At 40.5% G+C, this 27,298-nt stretch overlaps 3 protein-coding genes and 1 pseudogene across 4 annotated transcripts; 2 read left to right on the forward strand and 2 right to left on the reverse strand.

The window, feature by feature from the left end:
* The first annotated feature begins 3,194 nt into the window (after positions 1–3,194).
* Positions 3,195–11,466, forward strand: LOC129173342 (prolyl 4-hydroxylase subunit alpha-1-like). Its single transcript, XM_054764158.1, has 15 exons — positions 3,195–3,456; positions 3,892–3,965; positions 4,041–4,137; positions 4,202–4,353; positions 4,559–4,696; positions 4,761–5,006; positions 5,931–6,100; positions 7,067–7,243; positions 7,404–7,474; positions 9,271–9,370; positions 9,749–9,802; positions 9,875–9,940; positions 10,015–10,083; positions 10,275–10,371; positions 10,435–11,466. Coding segments are annotated over exons 1-15 (1,584 nt in total). The 5' UTR covers positions 3,195–3,454; the 3' UTR covers positions 10,506–11,466.
* LOC129167962 (arginase-1-like) lies at positions 9,262–14,450 on the reverse strand (annotated as a pseudogene).
* LOC129173334 (dolichyl-diphosphooligosaccharide--protein glycosyltransferase subunit DAD1-like) lies at positions 12,659–18,453 on the reverse strand. 2 transcript variants are annotated; one of them, XM_054764148.1, is made up of 3 exons: positions 18,129–18,453; positions 17,117–17,274; positions 12,659–13,218 (listed from the first exon to the last, which is right to left on the reverse strand). In XM_054764148.1, the coding sequence occupies exons 1-2, from the start codon at positions 18,424–18,426 to the stop codon at positions 17,144–17,146; spliced, it is 429 nt and encodes a 142-aa protein (XP_054620123.1). In that variant the 5' UTR covers positions 18,427–18,453; the 3' UTR covers positions 12,659–13,218; positions 17,117–17,143. The 2 variants fall into 2 exon arrangements, with proteins under 2 accessions (XP_054620123.1, XP_054620115.1); XM_054764140.1 differs by lacking the exon at positions 12,659–13,218 and having other exon boundaries at positions 15,500–17,274; positions 18,129–18,452.
* Positions 18,454–18,633: 180 nt separating this feature from the next.
* On the forward strand, positions 18,634–26,206 carry abhd4 (abhydrolase domain containing 4, N-acyl phospholipase B). Its single transcript, XM_054764116.1, has 8 exons — positions 18,634–18,925; positions 19,665–19,750; positions 21,682–21,786; positions 21,899–22,187; positions 22,529–22,716; positions 22,792–22,903; positions 25,319–25,505; positions 25,704–26,206. Exons 1-8 carry the CDS (start codon positions 18,870–18,872, stop codon positions 25,791–25,793), a joined length of 1,113 nt encoding a protein of 370 aa, XP_054620091.1. The 5' UTR covers positions 18,634–18,869; the 3' UTR covers positions 25,794–26,206.
* Positions 26,207–27,298: the final 1,092 nt, after the last annotated feature.

Below are 27,298 nucleotides of genomic sequence, written 5' to 3' on the forward strand. Positions count from 1 at the left end.
AGGAGATTGGATTTTTCCGGACGACAGAAACCATTTCTTAAAGAAATATATATATATATTTTTTTACATTTTTACTTACAATTAGAAACCGTTATTTACAGTTATTTACTAAGACCTTGTACACACGGAAATGAAACCAAACCATGAGTAAAAAAACGCCGCATAATTGTGCACGAGAGATGTGCGAGTCATGAACGAGTCGTTCAAACTTTGAATTTTTTTTTTTTAACTGAATTGGGACTCACGGGTACTCGTCTCAGTCAACCCGTTCACTCACACACCCCTTCTGCCGCTAGCTAAAATTAAACAAGGGAAAAAAACAGTAAAGGGGCTTTTGACATCAAAAGAACTTATTTACAAATACAAAGAGAATGGTATAAACTTTAAACAATAAAAAATAAGTAAATTAATAAAACAATTAAAATAAATGACTAATTATTAAGAACTTCTCTTTTCTTCCGCCTATGCGGGACTGGGTAGCGGGGCAGCAGTCTCAGTAGGCAGTGGCGGTTGCCCAGGGCGACTTTCTCCAGGGGGCGCTGCGGGGAGGGGAAAGAAAAAAAACTATTTACTAATGCTCAGCGCTCATCCTCATCAAGTCAGCACATACGTGTGACAGATGGGCGCCCCCTACAGGCGTGATAGTCGCGCCCCCATGCTGGTCAAACGTGATCAAACGTCCACCACGTGATGTGAATCAAACCAAAGAAGAAGGATGGAGCCGCTGGGCCTAAGCCCTCAGGTTAATTACAAGGTAAAAAAAAAGTGAATTACAACAGTAACTCCTCAAAAATAAAACATATTTAATTGTTAATATTATATTATATTAATTATATAGCAGACCAAGAGTCTCAAACATCTTATTTGACTAGGAAAATGTTAACTAAAAAGGAGGGAATTGAGGGACATGGATATGAGTTGGTTTAGCCTCGACTGCTAATTGGGTGAGGGTGGGAGATGACGCACTCAAATGCTTTATTTTTGCACAGTGAGGTAATAAAAGGACACTTAAACGTGCGATGATGGCAGCCTTTTTGTCTGCTTGTTTACTTGTGATGAAACTTGTTTTTGTGTACTAAATTTAATAATGTACATTAACCAACACAATTATCCATATAGCTATTTTCTATGCCGCGTATCCTCATTAGGGTCGTGGGGGTATGCTGGAGCCTATCCCAGCTGACTTTGGGCAAGAGTGCCCTGGACTGGTCGCCAGTCAATCACAGTGTACATATAGACAAACAACCATTTACACTCACATTCATACCTATGGACAATATGGGGGGCATACGGCAAAAGTGGCTCCACAAACCAGGCTCTGTGCTAAAGCTGTAACTCCACATAACCTAACATCTGCAATCACACTTAACTGGTCCCGCGACAGTGGCTATCAACATACTTTGCCAAATCCGGTTTTCGGCTTTGTGCTGAGTGTGCGTTCACATGAAAGGGGGCGTTTGGCGTCATATTATTCCACTGCCGCTGAAAAGCGAAGCGATACCAGCCAGTGTATTTTACTAAAAATGAGTACGGAAATATTAATAAATATTGCTAAAAGCAACACTGTTGCCGCCAATACAGCGAGGGAGGACTGCTGGCATGCCAGCATGCAGCGTGTGAATGCACAGGTTAATACTGATTATTATTAAAAGTATACCCTTTTAGTAGTCTTTTCATTTATCAATGCTCAACATTGCACAACTTTGACATATTAACACTTATCCAATTAAAAAATAAATACTGTTTATTCTGTGGTATGTTGGTGTGCGCCACATCTGTGGTGATTAGGGGGCGACACTGAACCTGTCTGTAAAGCCTGATGGGTGGCCAGCACACGCTCTTTTCCATGACTTCCGTGACCACGTGCGGTGGTGTGGCACTAAGATAAATGGTAAATGGTCTTTCACTTGTATATAGCGCTTTAAAAGAGAGCTACCTTTGCTGAACACACAAGTCTGGCTGTCCACTCAGCACAGCTCGTGAGCCCACTACACTTGCTTCGCAGAGTGGCCAATTAACCTAACATGCATGTTTTTGGAATGTGGGAGGAAACCAGAGTACCCGGAGAAAACCCCCACACGCACGGGGAGAACACAGAGATTCCCAAGTGGAGATTCGAACCCAGTTCTTCTCGATCTCCTGACTGTGTGGCCAAAATGCTAACCACTCGGCCACTGTGCGGCATTTCTGAAAATGTAGTCGCACTGTGTTTATCTATCAGTTTAAGTAGTAGGTAAAATTGACTGTAGATGTGAGTGAAATTGTTTCAATGTAACTCCATCAGACAGTATAACTCTTTTATCTTGTACATGTACTTGTACATGTGTGTGCATTTGATATACAGTATGTGGGAGACTGTAAATGATCTAATAAATGATCTAACAATTGCAACATCATCTAAAATATTTTATTTACAATGATTGGAAAGCGACCAGTCTGGGGTGTACCCGGCCTCTTGCCCAATGTCAGCTGGGATAGGCTCCAGCAAAACCCCACGACCCTCGTGACGATAAGTGGCATAGAAAATGGATGGATGGAGAATGATGGAAATGAATGGTCGCAAATGTTGAAATATTGACAGTGGGCGTAGCTGAATGTGAAAACAATGTGTAGCGGACAGCTGAATAATTATGACTGAGATATGGGATGATCCTGGACCTTAGCCTGGCCTGGAGCACTCTAACTCCACAGAATAAATCTCCATGGTAATTTATGTCGTAACATATCCCATATTCCACCATCCCACTTTTGCGCAACCGGATCACATGACCTCAGGTAGCCAATCACAGTGGCTGCTGAGGCCCAAACAGGCAGCAGCTGTCTCTCCTTAGATTGAATTTGGAGCATAAGTGGAGTACAGAGGTGCTGCAGGTCAGTAATCATAAAGTAAGAAGCTTCAAGTGTCATTTTATTGGTGAACATGATGTTTACTGGATGTACTGTTATATGTATATATATGTAAATGTATAAAGCTCTGCCACGCTCCCTGCATTTACAACTGATTTTCAACTCTGACTGCCACTGAAATCTCTCACGATACTTTTTTCAATCATCGGATTGATTGTTATAAAATGTTCGCGAATGTGGTGTGATTGTAGACGATTTACGATTCGCTCCCTTTGCCTTTTATTTTGTTGTTTTTTTTCCCCCGACTGCTTTAATTTTCCCGTCTAGATTGTTTGCTTGGTTTCGGTTGGGACGGAGTGACTAGCTGTTCGGTATTCAGTGCGGTTCCCGCCTGACGAGCTCGTCGCTCCATCTTGGTTTTTGTATTTAGTCGTTAGTTTTGGCTCCTAAAATTTTGTCTAACTTTTTGAACAGTTTTTGTAGCCCCTTGCCGTTTCGCTGTCAACATTTAATACCATTATTTTGTTTTTTCCTTCGCCTGTGTGTGTGCATCCGGTGTCCATTTACTGACGTCCTTTTAACCAGTCGTCACAGAACCGGTCAAAACATGTAAATACTAAAAATTTGTAATGGGTGGTGCACCTTAGACAGATGCAGTTTAATTAATTATTTAATATTAATGGTAATTTCTCGTGTACATAATTTTTTATCATCATATTGATATTTAATGTTGGCATTACACTGCTTAGCTAGCTGTTCTTTGCTAAAGCGAATCTATTTCTATGGCTTATAATGTTTAGTTTCACGAGTTTGACAATTTAGCCTTTTTATGGCGTTTTTGAGTTGCAGTTGGTGCCTTTTTATAAGCCTTTTTGGATTGTGGAAGTATATTATTGATGAATTAAGTGAAAAGTCATTTTGTGGAAGATAAAGTTGTCTTCAGTTTCATTTTAACAGCATGGACAACAATGTTGGTGACACTTCATGAAACATTTTGTAAAATAAGCAAGTTTACTTACCGTCTGTCATCCATTTTGACAGCAGGATGGCAGTCTGTTGCTTGTTGTTGATCTTCATCACCTCCTCCTCCGCCCTCAATGAGTTCTTCACATCCATTGGTGGGCAAATGGCTCTTGAAGCAACAAAGACAGCCAACCGAGACAACAGCAACTGAAATAACAGCTTGCTTGCAGGTCACATGACTGACCTCCTGTACACAGAGAAGGACCTGGTTGCCTCGCTGAAGGATTACATCCAAGCTGAGGAGAACAAGTTGGAGCAGATTAAAAAGTATGGACGTCTATCATGATCTTATTGTGAAATTACGTCTTTTTAAACGTGTGCACGCGCTCAGGTGGGCTGAGCAGCTGGACGACCTCTCCACTGCTGCCATCCGGGACCCCGAAGGCTTCCTGGGCCATCCTGTGAACGCCTTTAAATTGATGAAGCGGCTGAGCAGAGAGTGGGGCGAGTTGGAGAACCTGGTGCTCACCAACGTGTCTGACGGTGAGCCATGTCTTTGTCTTCGGCAGTAAAAACAAAATAAATCCAAATCTCAGTCAACATGAAAAGACATGTGAAAACACTGCTTTCAGTCACCCTCAGGACAAAAAGTCAATTTGTGGTGACCTCCAGCCAGGTTTCCATGGTGGGAAAACCTCCTAAAATTGATGTGTGATTCTGACTTCGTTTGTTCTCTGTGGTGTTTCAGGTTTCATTTCCAACCTCACCATCAGGAGGCAGCACTTCCCCAACGAAGTGGACCAGGCCGGTGTGGCCGAAGCCCTGCTGAGGTTGCAGGACACGTACAAGCTGGACACCGACACCCTCGCCAAAGGAGAGCTGCCAGGTGACGAGCCATGCATGGGGGACCATTGTAGAACCTAGAACTCATAACTCCCGCCCCTACGCAGGAAGCTCCTCCCTCCACGGCACCTTGACGGCGGACGACTGCTACGACCTCGCCAAGGTGGCGCTTCAGGAGGAGGACTTCTACCACACGGAGCTGTGGATGTCCCAGGCTCTGAGGCAGCTTGACCAGGGGGAGCCGCCCGGCGCCGTGGATGCAGTCACCATCCTGGACTACCTCAGCTACTCCCTCTACCAGCAGGGGGAGCTGGAGAGCGCGCTGGAGTTCACCAAGCGGCTGCTGCAGCTGGGTGGGTGCCGTACAGAACAGAGTAAAGTGTTCCCCCGTTTCTCGCGGGGGATGGGTTCCCAAAATAGCCTGCAATAAGTGAAATCCTCCAGGTAGCCAACTTTATTTGTTTACAATTATTATATATGTTTTAAGGCTGTAAAACTACTCACTTTTCTCAGACAAACATTAACATTTTCTTACATTTCTCTCTTGTTTAAACACTCTCAAAGTTCAAATTTCATTTGGATTTGAATGATCAATCTACTAGGTTGGAGAAATGTCTCACGCGTAAGTTAAGTGACTCACGCGTATGAACTCGTATTAACTCCACTGGCTGTGCCTCGTCCTGGTGCCGTTTGCCTGTAGCGTTTTTTGTATCTTTGTTAATTTGTGAGTTTCTCTTGGAGCTCAACAAAGTATCTGTCTAACATTGGCGGTTAGCAAGCAGCTCACACAGTTAGCTAGTTTGCTAGCGACTTGACCACAACAGGAAACATCACGAAGGAGATTGACAATGGTCCACAACCAATCAATCAGGGGGGTTCTCCCTTAGCCAATAAGGACTGTTGTGGCTCTATATTTAGCCGGCTATTGCCGACTGTGGGTTCCTAATATGCTTGTACAGGCACTTAAATGAGATGAGGTGGAGCTGCACTGTCAACTCTCACATACAACACCCTCTACTGGTAGCAGTAGTAAATACAACAGAGCGCCGATAGATCGCTCTAATACACCACAAGGATGCAGAACACAATACGCTGTTTAAAAAAAATATGCAAAATTGCACATTAAAAAAAATCTGTAAAACAGCTAATCCGCAAAAGGTGAACTGCGATGTCGCGAGGGAATACTGCAGTCTACAATTTCTTAAGGAGAATCCAAAAGCGGCTTTCGTTTGTTGCGCACCCTGAGCAAAAAACTGCAGTGATTTTATTTTTTAAAGATCCCAGCGAAAAGCGAGCTCAAACAAACCTTCGCTACTTTGAGTATCACCTGGAGAAGCTGGAGAATGGTGAAGAGACCGAGGAGACGCTCAGGATGGGTCGAGTTGTCCCAAACCTGGAGGAGAACAAGATGTATGAGAAGCTTTGTCGTGGCAAGAGCGCTGAAATGGTGAGGATGAACACTTATACATACTCATACAGTGGATCCCTGCATATTCCCGATTCAGCATTCATGATCCTGGATTTTTGGTCCTTTTTTGGGGGTTTCTTTCTCCCAAAGTAGGCCGTTTTTTCTGCGGAATCTCATTCCCCATAAGTAGGTAATTTATAATTACATGATGATAATCAAGCTTGGAGGAGGGTTTGGATGGGGAGGAGCGAGCCACGTGTCAAAAATACACATTTCAATTACTTGTTTTTCTGCTGTTTGTGTTCGATCTTGGAAAGTAAAGTAAGGTCTACTGCACACGTGTACAGTCGTCCCTCACCACTTTTGCGGCTTCACTCTGTCATGGTTTTTCAAAAATATATTAATAAATCAAGTTGTTTTGTGGTTGAATGTGGCCTATTCGTCAAAAAAAACATTTAAAAATTAAGTATTTTCAAGCATAAATATGGCCAAATGAACTAAAATGCAAACATAAGGCTTTCAGAAGATGCATTCAAACAAGTAGTATTCTATACTAATCACTAGGTGTCAGTAATGTTACTGTAATGTTCGGTGAGACACGCAAGCACAGGCTTTTATTGCAGGTTTAAATTATCGCACAATCATAAAAATTCCAATTAAAATCACTTTGGCTACTGTTGCTGCTGTTAACCACAAAAAGCTGAAACTCAACTCTGAACCCACATTGTCACTTCCTGTCATGTGGGAACACATTCACAGTAACACACAAGCACAAGTCTTGTATGTATTTTCTCTTATGTCTACTATATTGGGTAATAAGAGTGTAAAGGTGACTATAGGGGTGTTATTTCATGTCTAGAGGGCTCCAATGTTAAAAGGTGCATTTAGAAGGTCGTAAAGTGGTTTTCTATGCACCTAACTAGGAAAATATTAAATCTCTAAATAAGAAATCCTACTTCATGGAAGTTGGAACCAATTAACAGCGACTTGAGTCTTTGCTGACAGACTCCACGCAGGCAGAGTCGCCTCTTTTGCCGTTACTGTGACGGCAGTCGCCATCCGAGGTTCGTGATCGGTCCTGTGAAAGAGGAAGACGAATGGGACCGTCCCCGCATTGTCCGATATCACGACATAGCGACGGACGAGGAGATTGACAAGTTGAAAGAGCTGGCCAAACCCAGGGTGAGTCTCGTCTGCGTTTATTTTGAAAGTGCAGAACACAAACAGTAGCTTGCTGAGTATGGAATCACCGGCGTACCAAAGGTGTTAACAAGTGAAGGAGTAGAGATGTGCTGACATGCGTCTCTTTTTCCCTGCTCGACTAATGCGATGGCTGCGCTAGCTAAGGCGTTCCCTAGTGGTCGACAGTCAGTCAGGCCGTTCTCATGAGGCCAGGTACAGAATCTCAGAGAAGTAAGGAGCTCTTTTTGGATGATTATTTCTCTAATGTAGTTGCACATAGAGCCTGGTTTATGCTCTTGCGTCAAACTGGCTCCCATCCTCCAAACCGTAAAGGGTCTGATTGGTTGGCTACATTATTTCCTGTGTATGAGACTCCTTCAGAGAGCATACACACTGATCTGTATTATATATCTGGATAGCTCATTGGCGATGACTTGTGAAGGCAAACGGCCGCCATACTGCTACTCGCAAGAAACACTTCTCGGGCAAGCTTTTGCATTCGTTGTGAACTCCTTTTCTTAATTCAGATTGGACACAAATGTTGCCTTAAGATGCCTGCATGTGCAGCTATTAACTGCACAAATCGCCAGTTCAAAGGCTGTGGACGAACATTTCACCTGTAAGTATGATTGAAATGTAGATTTATGATTGATCATTTAAGGGTTTTTCACTGTCGATCTCTCAGATATTTTCGATCGTGTAAAATTCCTCTGATGAAATGTATGTCCAGAATTGATACGTTTATATAGCTCTATTATAGCTAAGAGGAAATGTACGTACTTTTTTGTTATATCATGATATATGTATTTCTTTAAGGGACGAAGGTTGCGTTACTTGAAGGAATGGGAGAATCTCCCCGCTTTTTAATGTAAAATATAGATGTTCTGCGAGCCTCTTCATCATCTTTGTACACTATGTACGCTGTGCCAATGTAGTTGCGATGTGAGTGGTAAGATGGCTTCTCTTTGGCTTCAGCGGCTTGCACTCCGGCGTGCGACGTATGAACTATCCAGATATATTATACAGATCAGTGGGCGTACAGCTACAAAGTGACTACTGTAACCAGTGTTGGGCAATCTATTTAAAATGTTGCAGCGCCGTTACAGTGCTTTATTATGCACTTTATTATATCAACCATCTGCATGTGGTTTCAGTCGCCATTGTACTACTACTCCTACTAAATAATAACTAGTCATCAAGAACCTTGACACCTTCTTCACAGAAGTACAGATGACGTCTCAAGAAGCCTTTCCCTCGTTAGTCATCAAGAAAGCATTGTGGTTGCTCACTTTTAGGAAAACACTGCCCCCTAGCGTTCTGGTAGAGAATTTAAAGCTGCAAGCTCAGCCTGAATCATGTAAAAAAATGTTTCTCAAGGCACTACAAAGCTAAATCTCAATTCTTTGACGCTTTCTCAAAATAACACAATAATCACTTTCCCTGGCAACTAATTACATTTATGAAGGAGTTATTCCGTTGATAAATAAATTCCTTTTTTTGGAAAGGAACTTTTTGTAAAGTCTTTTGACCAACGGTGGTCAAACATTCATTGGTTAGTTGCAGTTGCAATAACACTCCCAGTCTCTTTAATGAATGTTGTTCACTCGTGAAGGAAGCTAACAAGCTAAGTAGTCAATAAGTGCAAAACGGCGCCCCTGGTGTATTGGGAGAGAATGACATGGCAATGCAAAACTTTTGGAAAAGTACGGAAGCATAAACCAAGCTCAAGTGATCAACCTCAAACTGTCAATCAGTCTTCAGCATAGCACCTTACTTTCAACAGTTAGACCACTTTTTGGTTAATCTGGCGTCTTTTTTTTGGCTGGTGGTGTCCACTTTTTAGATGTTGTTTTTTTTTTTAATGAAAGCAACATGTCACATGGGCGTCCTCCACTCTTTCATGCACAGGTCACAACACTGTCACTTATCCACTCGTTTTCTTCTGTTGTTCTTCTGGTCTTCATCAACTTAGCTAGTTTAAAAACAGTGACACGTGCCCCCCCCCCCCCCCCCCTCCCCCACCTCAGCGCCTGGCTGGGACAACACGAGCATCCTGTGGTGGACCTGATGGCCCAGAGGATTGGGGACGTCACCGGCTTGGATGTGTCCACAGCAGAGCAGCTGCAGGTAAAGTGGGCGTGATCACACCTCACTGCTTTGCCAGAATGAAGGAACCGCCATTTGGCCATTTTGTGCTGAAAGTCTCCACTATTAGGCCGTTTTATTGGTAAAGCTTGTGTTGCACAGAAAATGGCCAGAGGCAAACTTCAGCTTGCTTGAGGGAGTTTTTTTTTTTTTTTTTTAACCCAAATGCCTGCCTCACTCATGGTTCAACCAAAAATAACAAATTACGTGTATCACATGGATTATGCAGGACTCTTACACACCAATATACAGTGGAGTGAAAAAAGTGTTTGCCCGCTTCCTGATTTTTATTTTTTGCATGTTTGTCACACTTTTTTGTCACATTTTTGTGGACGTAGGCGTCAACTATTGTCTTTGCAGGTGGCAAACTATGGCGTGGGAGGACAGTATGAACCACATTATGATTTTAATCGGGTAAATATAAGCCGGGGCGTCGTCCACTTGTCGATGCTTCCCGTTCGTTTCGACCTCGTCGTCGTTCCACAGGAGGATGAGCCTGACTCCTTTGCAGCGCTTGGAACGGGAAACCGAATCGCCACCTGGCTGCTTTACGTCAGTAACTGACTCTTGACGTCAAGAAAAAACCGCCTGGCCGCTTGTAACGTCCTTCACCCTCGGTGCTGCAGATGAGCGACGTGCAGGCAGGGGGCGCCACAGTCTTCACGGATGCAGGAGCTGCTGTCTGGCCCAAGAAGGTTGGCTACTTCCCTTGACAGGCTTACCTCATGAGGTGCAGTCTAATGACATCCAGTCAGAGCTGTATCCAAAAATTGTGGTTGGAACTAATTGTCAAAATATGACAAACACCTCCAGTATTTTGTCACGCACCACAGCAAACCGTGTACCTAATGAAGTGTCCATGTTGGTTTCCTGTCTGAGTCACCAGGGGACGGCGGTGTTCTGGTACAATCTTCACCCCAGCGGAGAGGGAGACTATCGGACCAGACACGCCTCCTGTCCCGTCCTCGTAGGAAGCAAGTGGGGTGAGTGCTGACGTTAGAAGAACACGTTCATACCGTTTTGATATATTTTTTGTCTCTGTCCAGTGGCCAACATGTGGCTACATGAACGAGGGCAAGAGTTCAGGCGGCGTTGTCCTCTCCGAAGGTCCAAGTGAGCACGTATCAACTGGTTTACAAATTAAACCAAGAGGAATCCGCTTTGTATCAGTGTGTTACCGTGACCACCGCCATCTGTTGTGCGGCGAACAATAAACGGTTAGCTGTGATCACATGTTTTGGAGACTCGCTGCTTGTTTTTCTCACTAATCAATTATCGGAGCTTTTGCAGATGATCTTTTGGTTGACTTAAAAAAAAAAAGTCTGCCTTTGGGTTATTTTGGATCAGCTCCACCCCTTCTTTTTCCTCCGTGAGTGCCTGCGTCCGCCTGTCCCAGTATGTGAGAACATGCCCATCTGTCCATGATAGTGTGGCAATACAGACACGGGACACGGACTAGACAGACTACAGTACAGTAATTAATCCCTTGTTAATTGCGGTTAATTGGTTCGTGAATTCCCACAAAGTAGGATTCCTTATTTATAAATTGAATATTTTTGTAGCACATAAAGCATAGAAAATCTGTTTATGGCCTTCTAAATATGGTTTTTGACATTATTAGAGCCCTCTAGACATGACATAACACCCCTATTCACACACCTATTACCCAATACAATAGACATAAGAGAAAATAAAACATTTAAGACATAAATAAGACTTGTGCTCACGTGTTTTGCTCTAAATGTGTTGCGGTGCTGGGAGCTGAGTGGGGGTGGACAGGAAGTGATGTCAGGGGTGTACGGACTTTTACCACTGAGGGCCATATAGTGAAAAATGAAAGGATGCAACTTTGCCACTTTGATATTTTGTAAAGCAACACACGTACAGTAGATATCCTAAAACTGCATCTCAGCTTTGTCATGTACGTGAAAAAGCATATTAACATCAACTTCACTCTATGCTCCCCCCCCCATTTTTGCTGGGAGTTTTTTATTTTCCAAATATTTGAACTTCTTAAATCTTCATAAATGTTGTTCTTGTAATATTGACTTTATTCCCACAATATTGTGACTTTTTTCTCTTAATATTTTCACTTTATTATCGTAAAATTACAGCTGTTTCTTCCATTTCTTATTTATATTTTAAATTTTCCAACTATTTCAAGTTGTAAATTTTCTTCTCGTAATTATGACTTTAATCCCATAATACCTAATAACTTTATTCTCATAACAATCTAACTTTTTCCACAACCTGTTTTTCCAGTTATGAATTTATTTGTTGTTTTGTTTCTCATATTACAACTTTTAAAAATATTTTTTTTCTTGACTATTACAACAGCTACTAAAATGACGTTTTTCCTCATAATTATGTCATTATTCTCGTAAAATGATTCATCCATTCTCTATGCCGCTTGTCTTCACTGGGGTCAAGGGTATGCTAGAGCCTATCTTGTAGTTTCATTTTTAATTAATTGCTCTTTCCCCCCCCCCCTCAATATTTTCATGTTGTTCCTGTAAAATTATTGATTTTTCAATTTTGGCATTTTTTAAACTTTTTTTTTTTTTTTTTTAACTTTTCCTAAATTATAATTTGAAAATGTTCCACGGGCGAATGAAAAAAAAATAGCCGTGGGCCGCAAATAACCCCTGGGCCTCACTTTGGACACCCGAGTTGAGTTTTAGCTTTGTGTGAGTTACAGCCAGAGCAGTAGTGTTTTTATTAGAGATTATTGTGCCTGTTGAGCTCATTCAAACATGCAATAAAAGCCTGTTGTTTTGGCCATCATGTCTCACCCAACATTACTGACACCTAGTGACCAGTGTAGAATACTACATATCACGTCTTTGAATGCATAATCAGAATGCCTTAAATTTGTGTTTTACTTGTGTAAAAAAACAACGTAAAATTGACTTAAATATGCATATTTTTGAGGAATGATAGGCCCCATTCAGTGGATTACTGTCTCCAAGTACTACTGGAATTTGTGTAAGGGATAAGACCACCTATGTACTTTTTGACCATTTATTTACGTATGGTATGGCCACGTGTGACTTATGTATGGTCGGGGTGACATTTAAAGGAGACCGTTTCCTTGCGACTACATCCGTAACCTTGGTGATCATGTGACGTCTGCATTACATGACTGAAAAGCTGTAAATAAAGAGTCTGTAAATAAAACAAATGTTGAGTGGGTTTACACTGAATAGTTCAAACGTTAGTTTTGCGGAAAAATAAATGTTCTTTGGCTCCGATTGGGGGTCAGGCCTCAGGCAGGCAGTCGTGTGGCTGGTGGGTTCCTTCCCGCAGGCGTCCAAAACAAGCCAGTAGAAGGTCCACTGCCGTTCTGGTGGTGGACTGGACCTCCTGTTCCGTGTGGCCCCTGAGAGGATTCACCTCCACCATGTCGACCCCCGACAGCAGACCTACGCGGTGCACGCACACGCAACTCCTTCACGTTCTTTCAATACGTTCAAGCGAGCTCTTCTAGAGTTCTATGGGTCATACCTGTCTGGCTGAGGTGTTCACTGATGTAGATTCCCTCCCTATAGGTGAGCCCGCCAACCACGGGGGTCCCCGTCGCTGGGGTCACAGACGGGGGTCGATGGCGTCTATGTCGTAGCTCAGATGGATCGTTTTTTTCACTCTGATCCATTGTTTGATCGCAAATGTTTGAAAAATGTGCCGCTTACAAAAAAGTGACAAGTAGAATGGTGAATAAATCCACTACCTGCCAGACAGGAAATCACGTCTCCTCCATTACTCTGGCCACGCCCAGACAATCCATATGGGTCATGGAGAACACCTTCACACCCAGCAATTTCAGGATATAGCTGCAAAAAACAGTTTGAAACCACTTCAGAACCACTTGGCTGACCAGAACTACAGTTAGGACTGACTATGTGAGCGTAGAACTCGTATGTACTCACACAGCCCTTGAAACAAAAACAAACCTCGGACCTCACTTGAAATGGCGGTATGAGAAATACTTAAGGCCAATCCCAGTGTTACCTCTTTGCCCACATTTTACCCCTTGGCTCCCGTTTAACTTCTTTGTCCTTGGTCTTGGTGACGCCTTCTGACGCTTCACGCTCTCATTGGCTGATTATCGGGGCACTGCCTACGCTCTCATCTCATTGGCTGATTATCGGGGCACCGCCTACGCTCTCATCTCATTGGCTGACTTATCCTGCGCGTACGTGAGTTTGTGTGAGAGACAGGCTTCTCCCTTCCTCATCGTAGTCGCCCTTAAACTAGTTGATTGTTTTTGTTTTACAGTTTTATTCATTTACAGTAATCTTATTTATTATCTTATTTTATATTGGAATGTTACTCTATGTTTATGCTAACATTTTCTTATATTTTCCCACCATATTTAGTGGACTTTGAATATTTTGAAGGGCCAAAGGGGTGACTTTGGGAAGATCTTGGAACGGATTAGGCCATTTACATGTATTTTACGCTTCGTATAACGTAAAAACCCTATAACGTAAACGTTCTTGGAATGGATTATTTACGTTGTAGGGGCGTCTACTGTAATGGTAATATTGCATTACTCTTTGAGATTTTTTTAAAAAAGTAACACATTCATCCATCCCGACAAACTGGTTTCTATGTATTGAAAGACCACACACACACACACACACACACACACACACACACACACACACAAGGTGAGTTAGTTATCTCAATGACTCAGCAAAGTTGAATAGCCTATTGATTTAGTGGTGATTGCTTGCAGATCAGGTTGAAGGCCGGGGGAAGGGGGCTGCTGATTGTGCTGGTAGAACACCCATTTGATTTCAGGACAAAATACAAAATATATTGAATGGCGCACACATTGTAACAAAAGAAGTGTTTTTCATTGGGGGCTGGGCAACATGATGCTCCTCGGTGTGTCACAATACCTTTAAGATAATGATCGGACCCGCCACGGCCTTGGAACCAGCACAGTCAAAACACACATTATAATGTTTTATCCACTTGTTTTCTCTCCCTTTCTTTCCGACTTTTGCAGGTCAAGTTCTGTTCCGAGCTGGTGGCCTTCCTGGCGCCCAACATCCATGTCCCTTTTGAAGGCTACAGACAGCAAGATTCTAAGCTGTACGTTCATACTCACATTCATCGACTCACCGTACACACCACTTTCATTTTTGCCAAATGAAAGTTGCTACATCCTAATAAACGACACCGCAATTGGGTCAACCTGCACAACATAGTGACTGATGCATCAAAGAATTTCCAAAAATAATACAGGAGACAATACATTCCATCCCCTCTGCGGAAATTCAACCGAGTTTTTGCGCAGCCTCACAACTTTGTCCAATCTTCACAAACTCGCCCGCATATTTTGGCCGCTCATCATCATTTTCTCCAATCGAATTTGGCCCTGAGTAGCACTCAAAGGTGCAACTGTCAAACCTGTGGTGTACAAAGTGTCGCCCGCAGCTGTTTTTTTTTTTTTTTTTTTATTGGCCCTTGGCGCACATTCCAAAAATATACTTTAACAAGAAAAGTAAAAAAAAAGAAAAAAAAAAAAGGAAAAATGAAAAATCAGCAGTATTTTTACAAGTATAAAGTCAAAACATCGAGAAAAAAGTTGTAATCTAATGACAATAAGTCCTAATTTTACTAGAATAACCTCATAATATTCTACCATAATTTTACTATCATAAAATTGAAATATTATGTATATAATAAAAATGTTAGTCGTAATATCAAATAAATCATTTATTTATAATTTTACTTTTATTTTATTTGATTTAAAAACAGCTAATAAAAATTAGGTTGCAAAAAAGTTGCAATGTTACGAGAATAAAGCCAAGAGAAGAACATTTACAAGAAGAAAATTTAAATAGTTTACTTAAAAAAAAGAGACAGCATAGAATAAAGTCAAAATATGAGAAAAAAGTGGTATTCTAACAAAAAAAAGTTGCAATTTTATCAGAATAAACTCGTAACAATATGAGGAAAAATGTCACTTTAGTAGCATAGACTTGAAATATTAAAGAAAAAATGTTTTTAAGTTGTAATGTATTGAGAAACAAACTAAAACATATAATATATAAATATATAATAAATAAATGTGTAATTGTTGCAAAATTAGGTTGGGGAAAGATTTCGAAAATATGGGAATAACGTCAAAGTATTACAAAAAGAAAATTCACACAAGATTATTTAAGACGAAAGTGGAAATATTTGGAAAATTATAAAAAAAAACAGCAAAAATGGGAAATGAAGAGCAAAGACTTAAAGTCCATATTAATAATACGCTTTCTCACCAAATTAAAAAAAAAACCTGCAAAAATGGAAGAAACAGCTGTAATTTCCCGAGAAATAAAGTTAGTAATATTAAGAGAAAAAGTGGTATGTGTGGCCCATATCTAAAACCGCCACTGCCAAGAGGGGCAGTGCCCCAGCAGCTCTAACAGAAAGTGTGACATCCACTTTGTAATGGACATTACTGCCATCTGTAGACATTTAAGTTAGGCACCTTGCTGCTTGTATGTCTTATTGAAATGAATAGACCGTTTAGGCTGATGGTTACTTGTTCTTTCTGCTTTTCAGGTATTCAAAATTAACTATGGGCCAGGTTTGTCACCCTTCCAACCAAAGATCGAATATGGACTCTGACCCTCACCAACAAAGTTGCAAAAAAACACGGCGCTAACATACCACAACAGCACATCTTATATGTTGCATCATCTCCTCCCGAATGGAGTGGAAGATCAAGACAAGGTAAAATTAACGTAGCGCAAATCAGTGAGATTAAGGAGCAATGTACCACTACAGGTGTCTTCATTTTACATTGCAAAAACTCAGTATCTTATAAAGAATAGGACTTGTAAATGCACAGCCATCAACATAATGCAATATGTCATTTAGTCTTAGTAAAGTAATTATTATTTCTCTCCTTTTCCAGTAAATAGTTAGTCTGGGATGGATGGATTCATCTACAAAAGCACCATCAGGTAGTCCATCAGACCCGAGAAAATACACTTCCTATGCACAATGTCAATTTAAGAAATAAAATGCTTGATTATCTAAAAAAAATTAAAACAATTGGTCGTTCATTATTTCATGAAATGTTTTATTTTCTCTTGTGCATTTTATAATTGCTCTTTAACCAAGCAAAAACATGTGTTTGAATACTCGATTACTAAAATAGTCAAGAGCTGCAGCCCTAGATTAATTGAATTTATGTATTAATCGCAAAACGAAAAATCTCATGTTTTAATCTCGCAAGGTCGTGACACGGCTGGTTATTAGTATCCACACTTCAGATTTTTCTCGTTACATTATGCTCTTTTGCTGTTTTAATATTATTTCTACTCTTTCTTAGGGTTTAGTGCGTGATGTGATGTCAATCTGTGAGCAACCACATATCTCACCCACCATTTAGCGCGGTTTAGACCTGCATATCACGCTACGAGCGGAGACTAAACAAGGAAGCCAAAACCGGCGAAACACAACAAAACGCACAAAGAGCAGCCATCAACGCATGCCGTGTACGAAAAATGCATACATGTTGGCAGGTCTGCTGTTAAGCATTAAATGGGAGACTCCTGGCCTAGATGGTGATTGATGCTTTAATCTCAACAAAAAAAACACATTCTACCAAAACAAATCAACATTTACTTGAATTAAGTCTCCCTTTTCAGGAGTCACGGTCGACATATGGGACCACTGTCAATGTTGCGTCAAATTTGTAAGAATGTGTCAAATACACACCTTCCACAGACAAATATAAACAGCTGCTCAACCAATGAAGTTCATGACAACAAGATGCAGGACGGTGTGAGCAACCAGGAAGTCAGCAAAGGCTCTCTCCGGTGAGATGGACAGGAAGTCCCCTTTGTTCTGTGGGTTGATCTGGATACGAAGACACACTAAACAGACGAGATACACAAGATTAGTATTACAGTATGCCCGTGCATCACAGTCAATTATGTAAACGCTGACGTCATCTGCACCCCTCCCACCACTGGATAGATTGCAGTCCTGTGGGAAATTCCACCACTTTCATGTCAGCGCTATAGGTTGGTAGTCGCTGAGACCAGATGGGGTGTCTTTCGTGGTAACCAGAACCGGACGGGACGTTTTCAATAGCACCCGCACCTTTTGCTGGCGATCGGAGTTTACTTTCCAGCTTTCAACGATAAAAGTCCTTAGCCTGTCACACTTCAGCTTCAGCTATTTTGGTTGTGTAGTTCCTTCAGGTCATTCTGGGTTTGTTGTTGGAGAACACAATCCATGGACCCGGTAACCCCATGTGGATCACATAGTACGCCCCGTTGGCGCAATCAAAGCAGCACTTTACTGGCCTAGGGGCTCCATTTTCTGACAGCTTTTGTGGTGCATGCTTTGAACTTTGTGGTCTGATGATTGGGGTAGAAGGAGTGAAACACTGCGTGCATCCTCGGGGTTTGCATACGGTACGTAGTGTTTATTATTAAAGGGAGTAGAGTCCAAAATACAACGGTTAAAACCTACTGAGATGATAAGAACATCTGCAGATACTGTAACCTAAATTGTATGATAACAAATAAATACCCTTAACAATCTTAAAGTTGACCGATTTCTGTCCCAAGTGTTCCATACAAAGTCTGAATTGCCATATTCTTGCACGTGCCAAATCAAATAGCTAATGTTTCGGCTAACGTTCTCAGAACAGACGTTCGCATTATTGTTTCAAAGCCAGACTTGGCATTCAAATACACTCTGCTCCGTCACTTTAACTCACCTGCGAGAATGAAAGAGCCGACACAGGAGATGAAGCCAGATAGAAAGCTGTTGAAGGGAAACGTTCCAACAAGCAAACAGTACAGGAACTGAAGCGCTCCCGTCAGCAGGATATACAACAAATAGGCATCCACCACTTTCAACTTATTGGGCGTCGAGGTGGTGTATTCCTCAAGAAACCGGGAAATTACAGACAGAACCGACGCCGACATTGTTGAGCTGTTTTTTTGTTGGTATAATTCTGTCAACCGCTGTCGGGGAGCTAGCGCTGTAGAATGAGGGACGTGTCCGTGAAACATGGAAATCGTTAAGGTGCTACATAAAATGTATTCCGGCCAAGACTTTCCGGTAGGAAAGAAAAAATTCCGGATCAGGCCTCCAAAGATATGCTCAGAAGAGAAACAGATGTGTCACTCTGACGCAATTTAATATCGCTTCTTATGTCACAGGGCAAAGTAAATATACACGTGGGAATTATATCTAAAAATGCTGTGTTCAAATCATAGGGTGGCATTTTTCGGTGCTGAGTTCCCTCAAGTCCCCCCTCCCCTTTTATATTTTTTTCAAGCGCACATCGGGTGAGGCATCGTTCGGATTCAAAATCTTTGTACTTGGTCAGCTGACCCAAGAACGTACAAGTTACAAAACATGACAATCGGTAGTTTACAATAGTGACGTAAGGAGGACAATTACAAGCAGAAATAAGTCAAGGTTTTCATGTTGTCACCGGGATAGTTAATTAATGGATCCTACTCCCACCGCGACCGTACCACCGTTGCAAAGCGACTGCGAGACAGAGTAAGTTTCGAAACATTTAAATGTACCTGGTACACAGTAGTTTTGATTACGTCACACCTGAATTGATTACACACAGTTTGTCACGATATGGGGAGCATTTGGACTAAAAATTACATTTTATATTGCGTTTAATCATCTGATTATCATCTACAATGCGAGGTCATTGTAATACTAGTACAGGTTAAATAAATTGTAAACATCGATTGAGTATTACATTACATTATATGTAGGCGTACATCATCTGTTGTTATTGTGGTTGTAAATATAATCCATTATTTATCTGAACTTAATATTTAATAATAACAAACTAATGGTAAGATCGGATTACCCTTTGAGATTAAAAAAAAAGTAACACATTCATCCATCCATCAAAGACCACACGCACACACACAAGGTGAGTTAGTTATCTCAATGACTCAGCAAAGTTGAATAGCCTATTGATTTAGTGGTGATTGCTTGCAGATCAGGTTGAAGGCCGGGGGAAGGGGGCTGCTGATTGTGCTGGTAGAACACCCATTTGATTTTGGGACAAAATACAAAATATATTGAATGGCGCACACATTGTAACAAAAGAATTGTTTTTCATTGGGGGCTGGGCAACATGATGCTCCTCGGTGTGTCACAATACCTTTAAGATAATGATCGGATCCGCCACGGCCTTGGAACCAGCACAGTCAAAACACACAACTAAAATGTTTTATCCACTTGTTTTTTCTCCCTTCTTTTCTGACTTTTGCAGGTCAAGTTCTGTTTGGAGCTGGTGGCCTTCCTGGCGCCCAACATCCATGTCCCTTTTGAAGGCTACAGACAGCAAGATTCTAAGCTGTACGTTCATACTCACATTCATCGACTCACCGTACACACCACTTTCATTTTTGCCAAATGAAAGTTACTACATCCTAATAAACGACACCGCAATTGGGTCAACCTGCACAACATAGTGACTGATGCATCAAAGAATTTCCAAAAATAATACAGGAGACAATACATTCCATCCCCTCTGCGGAAATTCAACCGAGTTTTTGCGCAGCCTCACAACTTTGTCCAATCTTCACAAACTCGCCCGCATATTTTGGCCGCTCATCATCATTTTCTCCAATCGAATTTGGCAAAATTCTGTTAAACCTGTGGTGTACAAAGTGTCGCCCGCGGCTGTTTTTTTTTTTTTCTATTGGCCCTTGGCACATATTCTAAAATATACTTTAACAAGAAAAGTAAAAAAAAAAAAAAAAAAAAGGAAAAATCAGCATTATAAAGTCAAAATATCAAAAGAAAAAGGTTGTAATGTAATGAGAAAAAGTCCTAATTTTACAAGAATAACCTCATAAAATTATATCTATATATCTATATATCTATATATCTATATATCTATATATATATATATATATATATATATATATATATATATATATATATATATATATATATATATATATATAATAAAAATGGTTAAGCCGTAATATTAAATAATTGGATTTTTATTTTCTTTAATAAAAAAAACAGCTAATAAAAATTAGGTTGCAAAAAAGTTGCAATGTTAGGGCCCTGTCACACCTTGACGATTTAGGCAGCGCATGCCTGACGTGATCATTTTGATGGCATACGTTGAACTGCCGACAGTTTTTTTTTTCAATTTTGGGCGTATACATAGGGTATTCATAACGAGTTCGACCTAAACATGACGTATTAGTAAGTTATTAGCGTGTTGCCGGCGTTCACAATTTATGCCCAACGCCCAACGCCTGTCACACTTTGACGATTTAGCCAGCTTACGCCAACGTATGAAAAATTTGGCCAATACGCTGGCGTACGTCGTCGTACGTCTAAGTCGTCCAAAAATTTCGTGCATGCATAAAACTTTTCCACGTATGTCAACGTATGATTCATACGTCCCGCATCCACGGGCAATAAGTTATGTGATTGTTGACGCCCGTTCACACACGTTATTTGTAAGTTGCGTACAAGTTGTAATACGTCAACATACCTTGAGACAGAACTGTCTTCTTGGCGAGGGGAGAGGAGATGGAGGCTGTCGTGTTTGTATTTGCAGGTAAGTTTGCAGCTTGACCAGTAGAGGGCACTGTGACACTGGGAATGGAACCAACCTTTTTTGATTTTCTATCAACTTTATTAATGCCTTAGCTAGTCACAAATCCATGAGTAGTAGTTTATGCAGCCTACACCAGGGGTCTCAGATTCGCGGCCCCGGCACGATAGTTTGCGCCCCGTCTTAATATGAAAGATTAATATTCGTGTGGCCCGCAAGTTTGATATGAATGACACTTGTCGTGTGCAGAGATGAATGATCCAATCACGGTGAGGTATATGGGTATCGAGGGCGGGACCTCGGCCGGGCAGTACGTCCAACACCTCACCACCTTGACTCGTTCGCTCACTCATTCATTCATTCCTCTACTCAGCTGGGCAGAGGAGAAGCCGTGAAGCCGCTGACTCCGCTCTGTCTCCGAGGAATGAATGAATGAGTGAGCGAACGAGTCAAGGGTAAAAAAAAACCCTGCAGAAATGGAAGAAACAGCTGTAATTTCCCGAGAAATAAAGTTAGTAATATTAAGAGAAAAAGTTGTATGTGTGGCCCATATCTAAAACCGCCGCTGCCAAGTGGGGCAGTGCCCCAGCAACTCTAAGAGAAAGTGTGACATCCACTTTATAATGGACATTACTGCCATCTGTAGACATTTAAGTTGAAATAAATAGACTGTTTAGGCTAATGGTTACTTGTTGTTTCTGCTTTTCAGGTATTCAAAATGAACTGTGGGCCAGGTTTGTCACCCTTCCAACCAAAGATCGAATATGGACTCTGACCCTCACCAACAAAGTTGCAAAAAAACCTGCAGAGCAAGGTGGTCCCCTCTGCAGACTTTGTTTACTAATCTGATATCGTGAGTCTGTGTCCTCTTCAACTCACATACCATGTATTAGTTTGACCTTTTTTGTGCCCGTTTTCTCCTCTAGCTTCCAAAACACCCCTGGTGATGGTCCATGGCTTTGGAGGAGGGGTCGGCCTGTGGATTAGGAACCTGGATTCACTGAGCCGGTCCCGGACTGTTTATGCCTTCGACCTCCTTGGCTTCGGCAGAAGTTCCAGGCCTCCTTTTCCGTCCAACGCTGACAAAGCAGAGCATCAGTTTGTCAACTCCATAGAGCACTGGAGACAGTCTGTAGGTGTGGAAAACATGGTTCTGCTGGGACACAGCCTGGGAGGGTACCTGGCTACATCCTACGCCATCCAGTACCCTTCAAGGTAATTGCGTTATTAAACTTAAATATCCCCCCAAAACATGAAGATATCACATTTCTATGTGGATGCAATACTTTTCATAATTAGTTTTTTAAAAATAAAATGTTATCATAAATGAATAATAAAAATATCAGTAAGAAATTCTGCTGGGACACAGCCAAGTGCCCTTCAAGGTAATTGCATTGTTGACCTTAAATATCCCCAAAAAAGAATGACGATGTCACATTTCCATGTGGATGCAATACTTTTCATAATTAGTTTCTTTAAATAAAATGTTCCCATAAATAAATATCAATGAAAATATATGTTACTAGATGATTATTTTCCATTGTGCTGCCTTCCAGAGTGTCCCATCTAATCCTGGTTGACCCTTGGGGTTTCCCTGAGAAACCACAGATTCAGAACCAGGAGGTTCAAGGTGAGTCTACAGAGTTGGTGAAGAGGCCGTCTGCACCACGCTGGGTAAAAGCTATCATCTCAGTGGTTTCCCTCTTCAATCCCCTGGCTGTCATCAGAGCAGCAGGCCCGTGGGGTAAGACGTGGTGTCTATGTGCTATTCTCTCCAACATGGAAGCCCTCCTCATTTCACAGTGTGTTGTTTATGCAGGTCCAGGCTTGGTGAACAGATTTCGTCCTGATTTCAAAAGGAAATTTGAGGATCTGTTTGATGATGACACAATGACACAGTACATCTACCACTGTAACGCACAGACGCCCAGGTACGTCAACACACATCATCGCAATCGGAAAGACGGTATAGAAAGTGGATTCATGTATGGATGGAAATACCTTATTTACAATCATTTTGCTCTGTTTCTTCTTTGCTTACTCTGGAGCGACTTATAGTCTGTAAAATACGGTATATACACTCTTATAAACGTTTAAGACCGGTTGAAAAACTGCAAGAATGTACATTTTGCACTGCTGGATCTTAAAGAGGTTCTAAGTAGAGCTTCAAAATGCAAAAAGCCAAAATCTTAGCAAAAATGTAGATTGACTGTGATTTAGTGTCAGGTATTCACACTGTCATGATCTCTTGATGGCAAAGGCAAAAAAAACGTTCTCTCTTTTGAACGCGGTGGGATTGTTGAGCTGCAAGGCCGCTCGTAGCGCGCCAATGCTGCTGAGGTGGGACGCAGTAAGACGGTCATTCCGGAACAGTCATTCAGGAACAAAAAAATTCAAGTGGTTGACCCAAAAATATGAGCTGCAGGATTCCATTGGCTGTCCGTCAAGACACAGGACCATTTTTGGCCCAGATGAAGGTTGTTACTGGTGCCGAGTGCCGTCCAATAACCATCAGATGCCATCTGCTAGAGAAGAAAAAAGCCCTTCAAAAGCTTTGTCTCCTTCAAGGTTTGGAATTTGCAGGAGAGCATCAAACATGGGACATTGAAAGGGGGAAGAAAGTTTTATTCTCCCTTGAAGGTCCTGATGGCTTCCAATGTTACCGAGATGTTTTCCACACGGCACAGTGGAGGGGGCGCCATAATGATCCTTCAGTGGAACAACGGAGCTTCAGGTTGTGCAGGGGCGTCAAACGGCAGCCGGCTATGTGGAGATGTTCTCAAAGGAGGAGTAAGCTAACTCTTTTGGACCAACCTGCGTGTTCCCCTCATCTAAACCCAATGTAGAACATTTGGGGATGGATGGCAAGGGAAGTTTATAAAAATGGACATGAGTTCCAGACAGTGGATGCCCTCCTTGAAGCCAGCTTCACCACCTGGAGCAACATTCCCACTAGCCTCCTGGAAACACTGAAACATTTTATTTGTATTTTTGTGTGTGTGTGTGTGTGTGTGTTTGGAGGGGAAGGGGGGATGTTTTTTGTTTTTTTTAGCTATGATCTTTAACTTTTGATCAGCCTGTTTCACTTTAATGCTTGTTTGCAATGAATTGCTTACTCAATTAGAGGTTAGAGGTTCAATTAGAACCTCCTTAGGATCAAACAGTTTAAAATGGAAATTCTTGCTATTTTTCAACTGGTTTTACAAATTTGATCAGGAGTGTGTTTATAAAAAAAACAACAAAAAAAACCCTGCATCTCAGCTTTGTCATTCTGGCTGTAGTTTTTTTTTTTTTTTTCATTTTCCAAATATTTAAAGTTTCTTCTCAAGTAATCTTTGTAATATTATGACTTTATTCCCATAATATTTTCACTTTTTCCCCTGATTTTTAAAATATTGCAACTTCATTATTTATTTTTCCTCATATAACAACTTTATTTTTTTACTTTCTTTTTGTTTTTTTTACTTTATTTTTTACAACTATATATTTTTTTGTTTGTTAGAATACAACTTTTTTTTTCTCTTAACTCATACAATCCTAGCTGTTTTTGAAAAGACAACCCCTTCAGTACCGGCCATTTTAGACCATTTTGACTGATTTTTTAAGGCACAAAGAATATTGTGTCGTTATGGCTATACAAACATGGTACCTACCAAAAGAAAGATTAGACTCCCGTCTTTCATCAGGGAAAAAAAAAAGTTTGTTTCTACCTTTTTCCATTTTTTAGTAGAAAATGCAGTAGAACATAAGTTTCAGGAAAATATCAGTTCCTGACTAAAACCCCAAAACGGTTGTTTTACATCAAAATAAACACCATGAACTATTTACAATTTTCACATATGGAACTAATCTGTGCTTGCGTTAAAAAAAATTTCTGCACGCTACGCTCTTCCACGCTCTTTCACTTCCTCCTTCCTGTCATGTGTGATTCTTCCATCCACATGATCTCTGCCGAGGTCTTATCAAATGCACTTCTGTCACCTTGTGGCCGTTTTTGTGACTTAAAAGTGCTCTGAAATTTCAATGCATGAGTGCAGACTTGCATCATCACCCCTTTTTGCCTCACGCTCAAAAAACCGTTAAAGACGTATAAATGCATTGTTGGGATCGGGCGTTCCGGTTTATGAAAACGTATAAATACGTCTCTGGTATTGAATGAGATAATATTTTGACTTCATTCTTGTAAAATTACTGCTGATTTTTCAATTTTTGCTGATTTTTTTTTTTTTTTGTTTTCTTTTTAAATTGTATTTTTAGATGTGCCCCGGGCTGCACGTTGGACACCCATTGCTTAGATCATCCCCCCTATTTTTAATACAGTCCTCCTTTTCAATTTCTCTTCACAGTGGCGAGGTGGGTTTCCGGGCCATGGCGGAGTCTCTGGGTTGGGCTAAGAGACCCATGCTACAACGAGTCCATCTGCTGCCCAGCTCCATGCCACTCACCATGCTGTATGGAGCCCAGTCCTGGGTTGACAGCTCCTCGGGGGACAAGGTGGTCCAGATTAGGGGCCCTGCTCACACTAAAGTGCTGGTAAGTGAAGAAAACACCGTCACGGGGCAGTTATCATCCAATTACCAGCTTTAAATGGGCCATCCTGCTCGGAATTAGTGTCGCTGTAATGTAATTCATGCTACTTGCAGACTGATTCTCTGGAAAACCCTTTTGAACATACAGTACCTGCAGCCTGCGTTTTCCTGTTTTAATCCTTGGATGTGTTTTGTTCTGCAGCTCATAAACGATGCTTCTCACCACGTGTATGCTGATCAACCGGAGAAGTTCAACCAAGTGGTAGAAAGTATATGCAACTCTGTTAACTGAATGTAGGGTGTGTATACATTGTGTTGTTTTTATAAAGAGAAGTCATCCACATCAACATCTTTAGCGTTTGAATGTCATCATAGTCATAATTTATTCATGTTCTAATATCAAAATGTATTTTTTTAATATTCAGCCAATGTGTGTACAGTATATGGCTTTGTTTCTTTTTAACATTGTCAATGCATGCATGGGATTTCACGCAAAGTCATTTTGTTGTCTTTTTGACTCGACTGAAGCCAGTTTATTTTTCATTTGCTTGTTTTAAGCATAAAAACACATTGAGGATAATCAACTGTCATATCTGGTGAGTGTAAAATAAAAATCTATTATTTACATGTTAACTACAGCTCAGATTATTCCGTGTATATCCTGTGCTTGAGTTTTGTACCTTGAAAGCAATAAAGTATCTGAAACACTGATTTACAAGTCAAAGTATTTGCTGAAGTGAGTTAGAGGATGTGTTGATCATGCAAGCAGCATGAGCACATTCCAGACTAGTCAATTTAAAGAAATGTTTCAACTAGATTTTGTCTGAAATGATCGCAATTTAAAAAAATAATTTAGTCAACACCGCCTAAATGCAGAGTATTATCATCACTACTTACTTTGACTGGCTAAACCTAAAATGAATAGCTCCTCCAATTGTGCATTTCCCGTCTTTACCAACAGAGGGCAGTAGCAGGTTTTCTGTTAGGGTTGCAGGTCTTATTTATTTATACAAATAATAGAATTATATTATAAAATAATAAGACAATACTTTATAAAGTTAATGTAATTATCTGTAATAATAAATCCAAATTAAAATATGATAAAAATTAAAAATATATATTCGAATGATAAGATAATAACAATTATATTAATATACCTTATATTTTATGTGTAATGATAATGATGTATAATTAAACCTATATTTATGTAGAATATAATATATACATAAGTATATACTTAATAATTATGATAGAACTATTACACTATATCATAAAATAATTATAACAGAATGATAATCTAGTAAATAATTATAAGATATTTTAAAAAGCGTTTTAATAGTTTAGTGTTTAATAAAATACAGCAATAATAAAATTATATCATACGGTAATTATTACACAATACTATATAATATTAATATAATTAATAATACATAGATATAATAAAATTACAAGCTAATATAATAGTAAACAATATTAATATAATTATATTCATATATTAGATATATATGATAATAATTATTAACATTATTATATACAGTATATATTATAATACTATTAATTACAGTGTACTATAGTAAGGAATCGTAATACAAAAAAACGTGAACATTAAGCAACATTAAAAGTTGCAGTTACGTACAACTCATATATACATCTGGCGTGATCCCACATCGGAAGTTCTGTCTGTACGGGAGCAGATGCAGGTTATTACTTGCTTGTTTCCATGTCATCATTTCATCCTCTTGTACTAGTAAATACTTGCATGGTGCACGATTGATGCAACATTTCAGTGTTCAGTTA

This window comes from Dunckerocampus dactyliophorus, chromosome 2 (genome assembly GCF_027744805.1).
Source record: "Dunckerocampus dactyliophorus isolate RoL2022-P2 chromosome 2, RoL_Ddac_1.1, whole genome shotgun sequence".
Classification (NCBI taxonomy): domain Eukaryota; kingdom Metazoa; phylum Chordata; class Actinopteri; order Syngnathiformes; family Syngnathidae; genus Dunckerocampus; species Dunckerocampus dactyliophorus.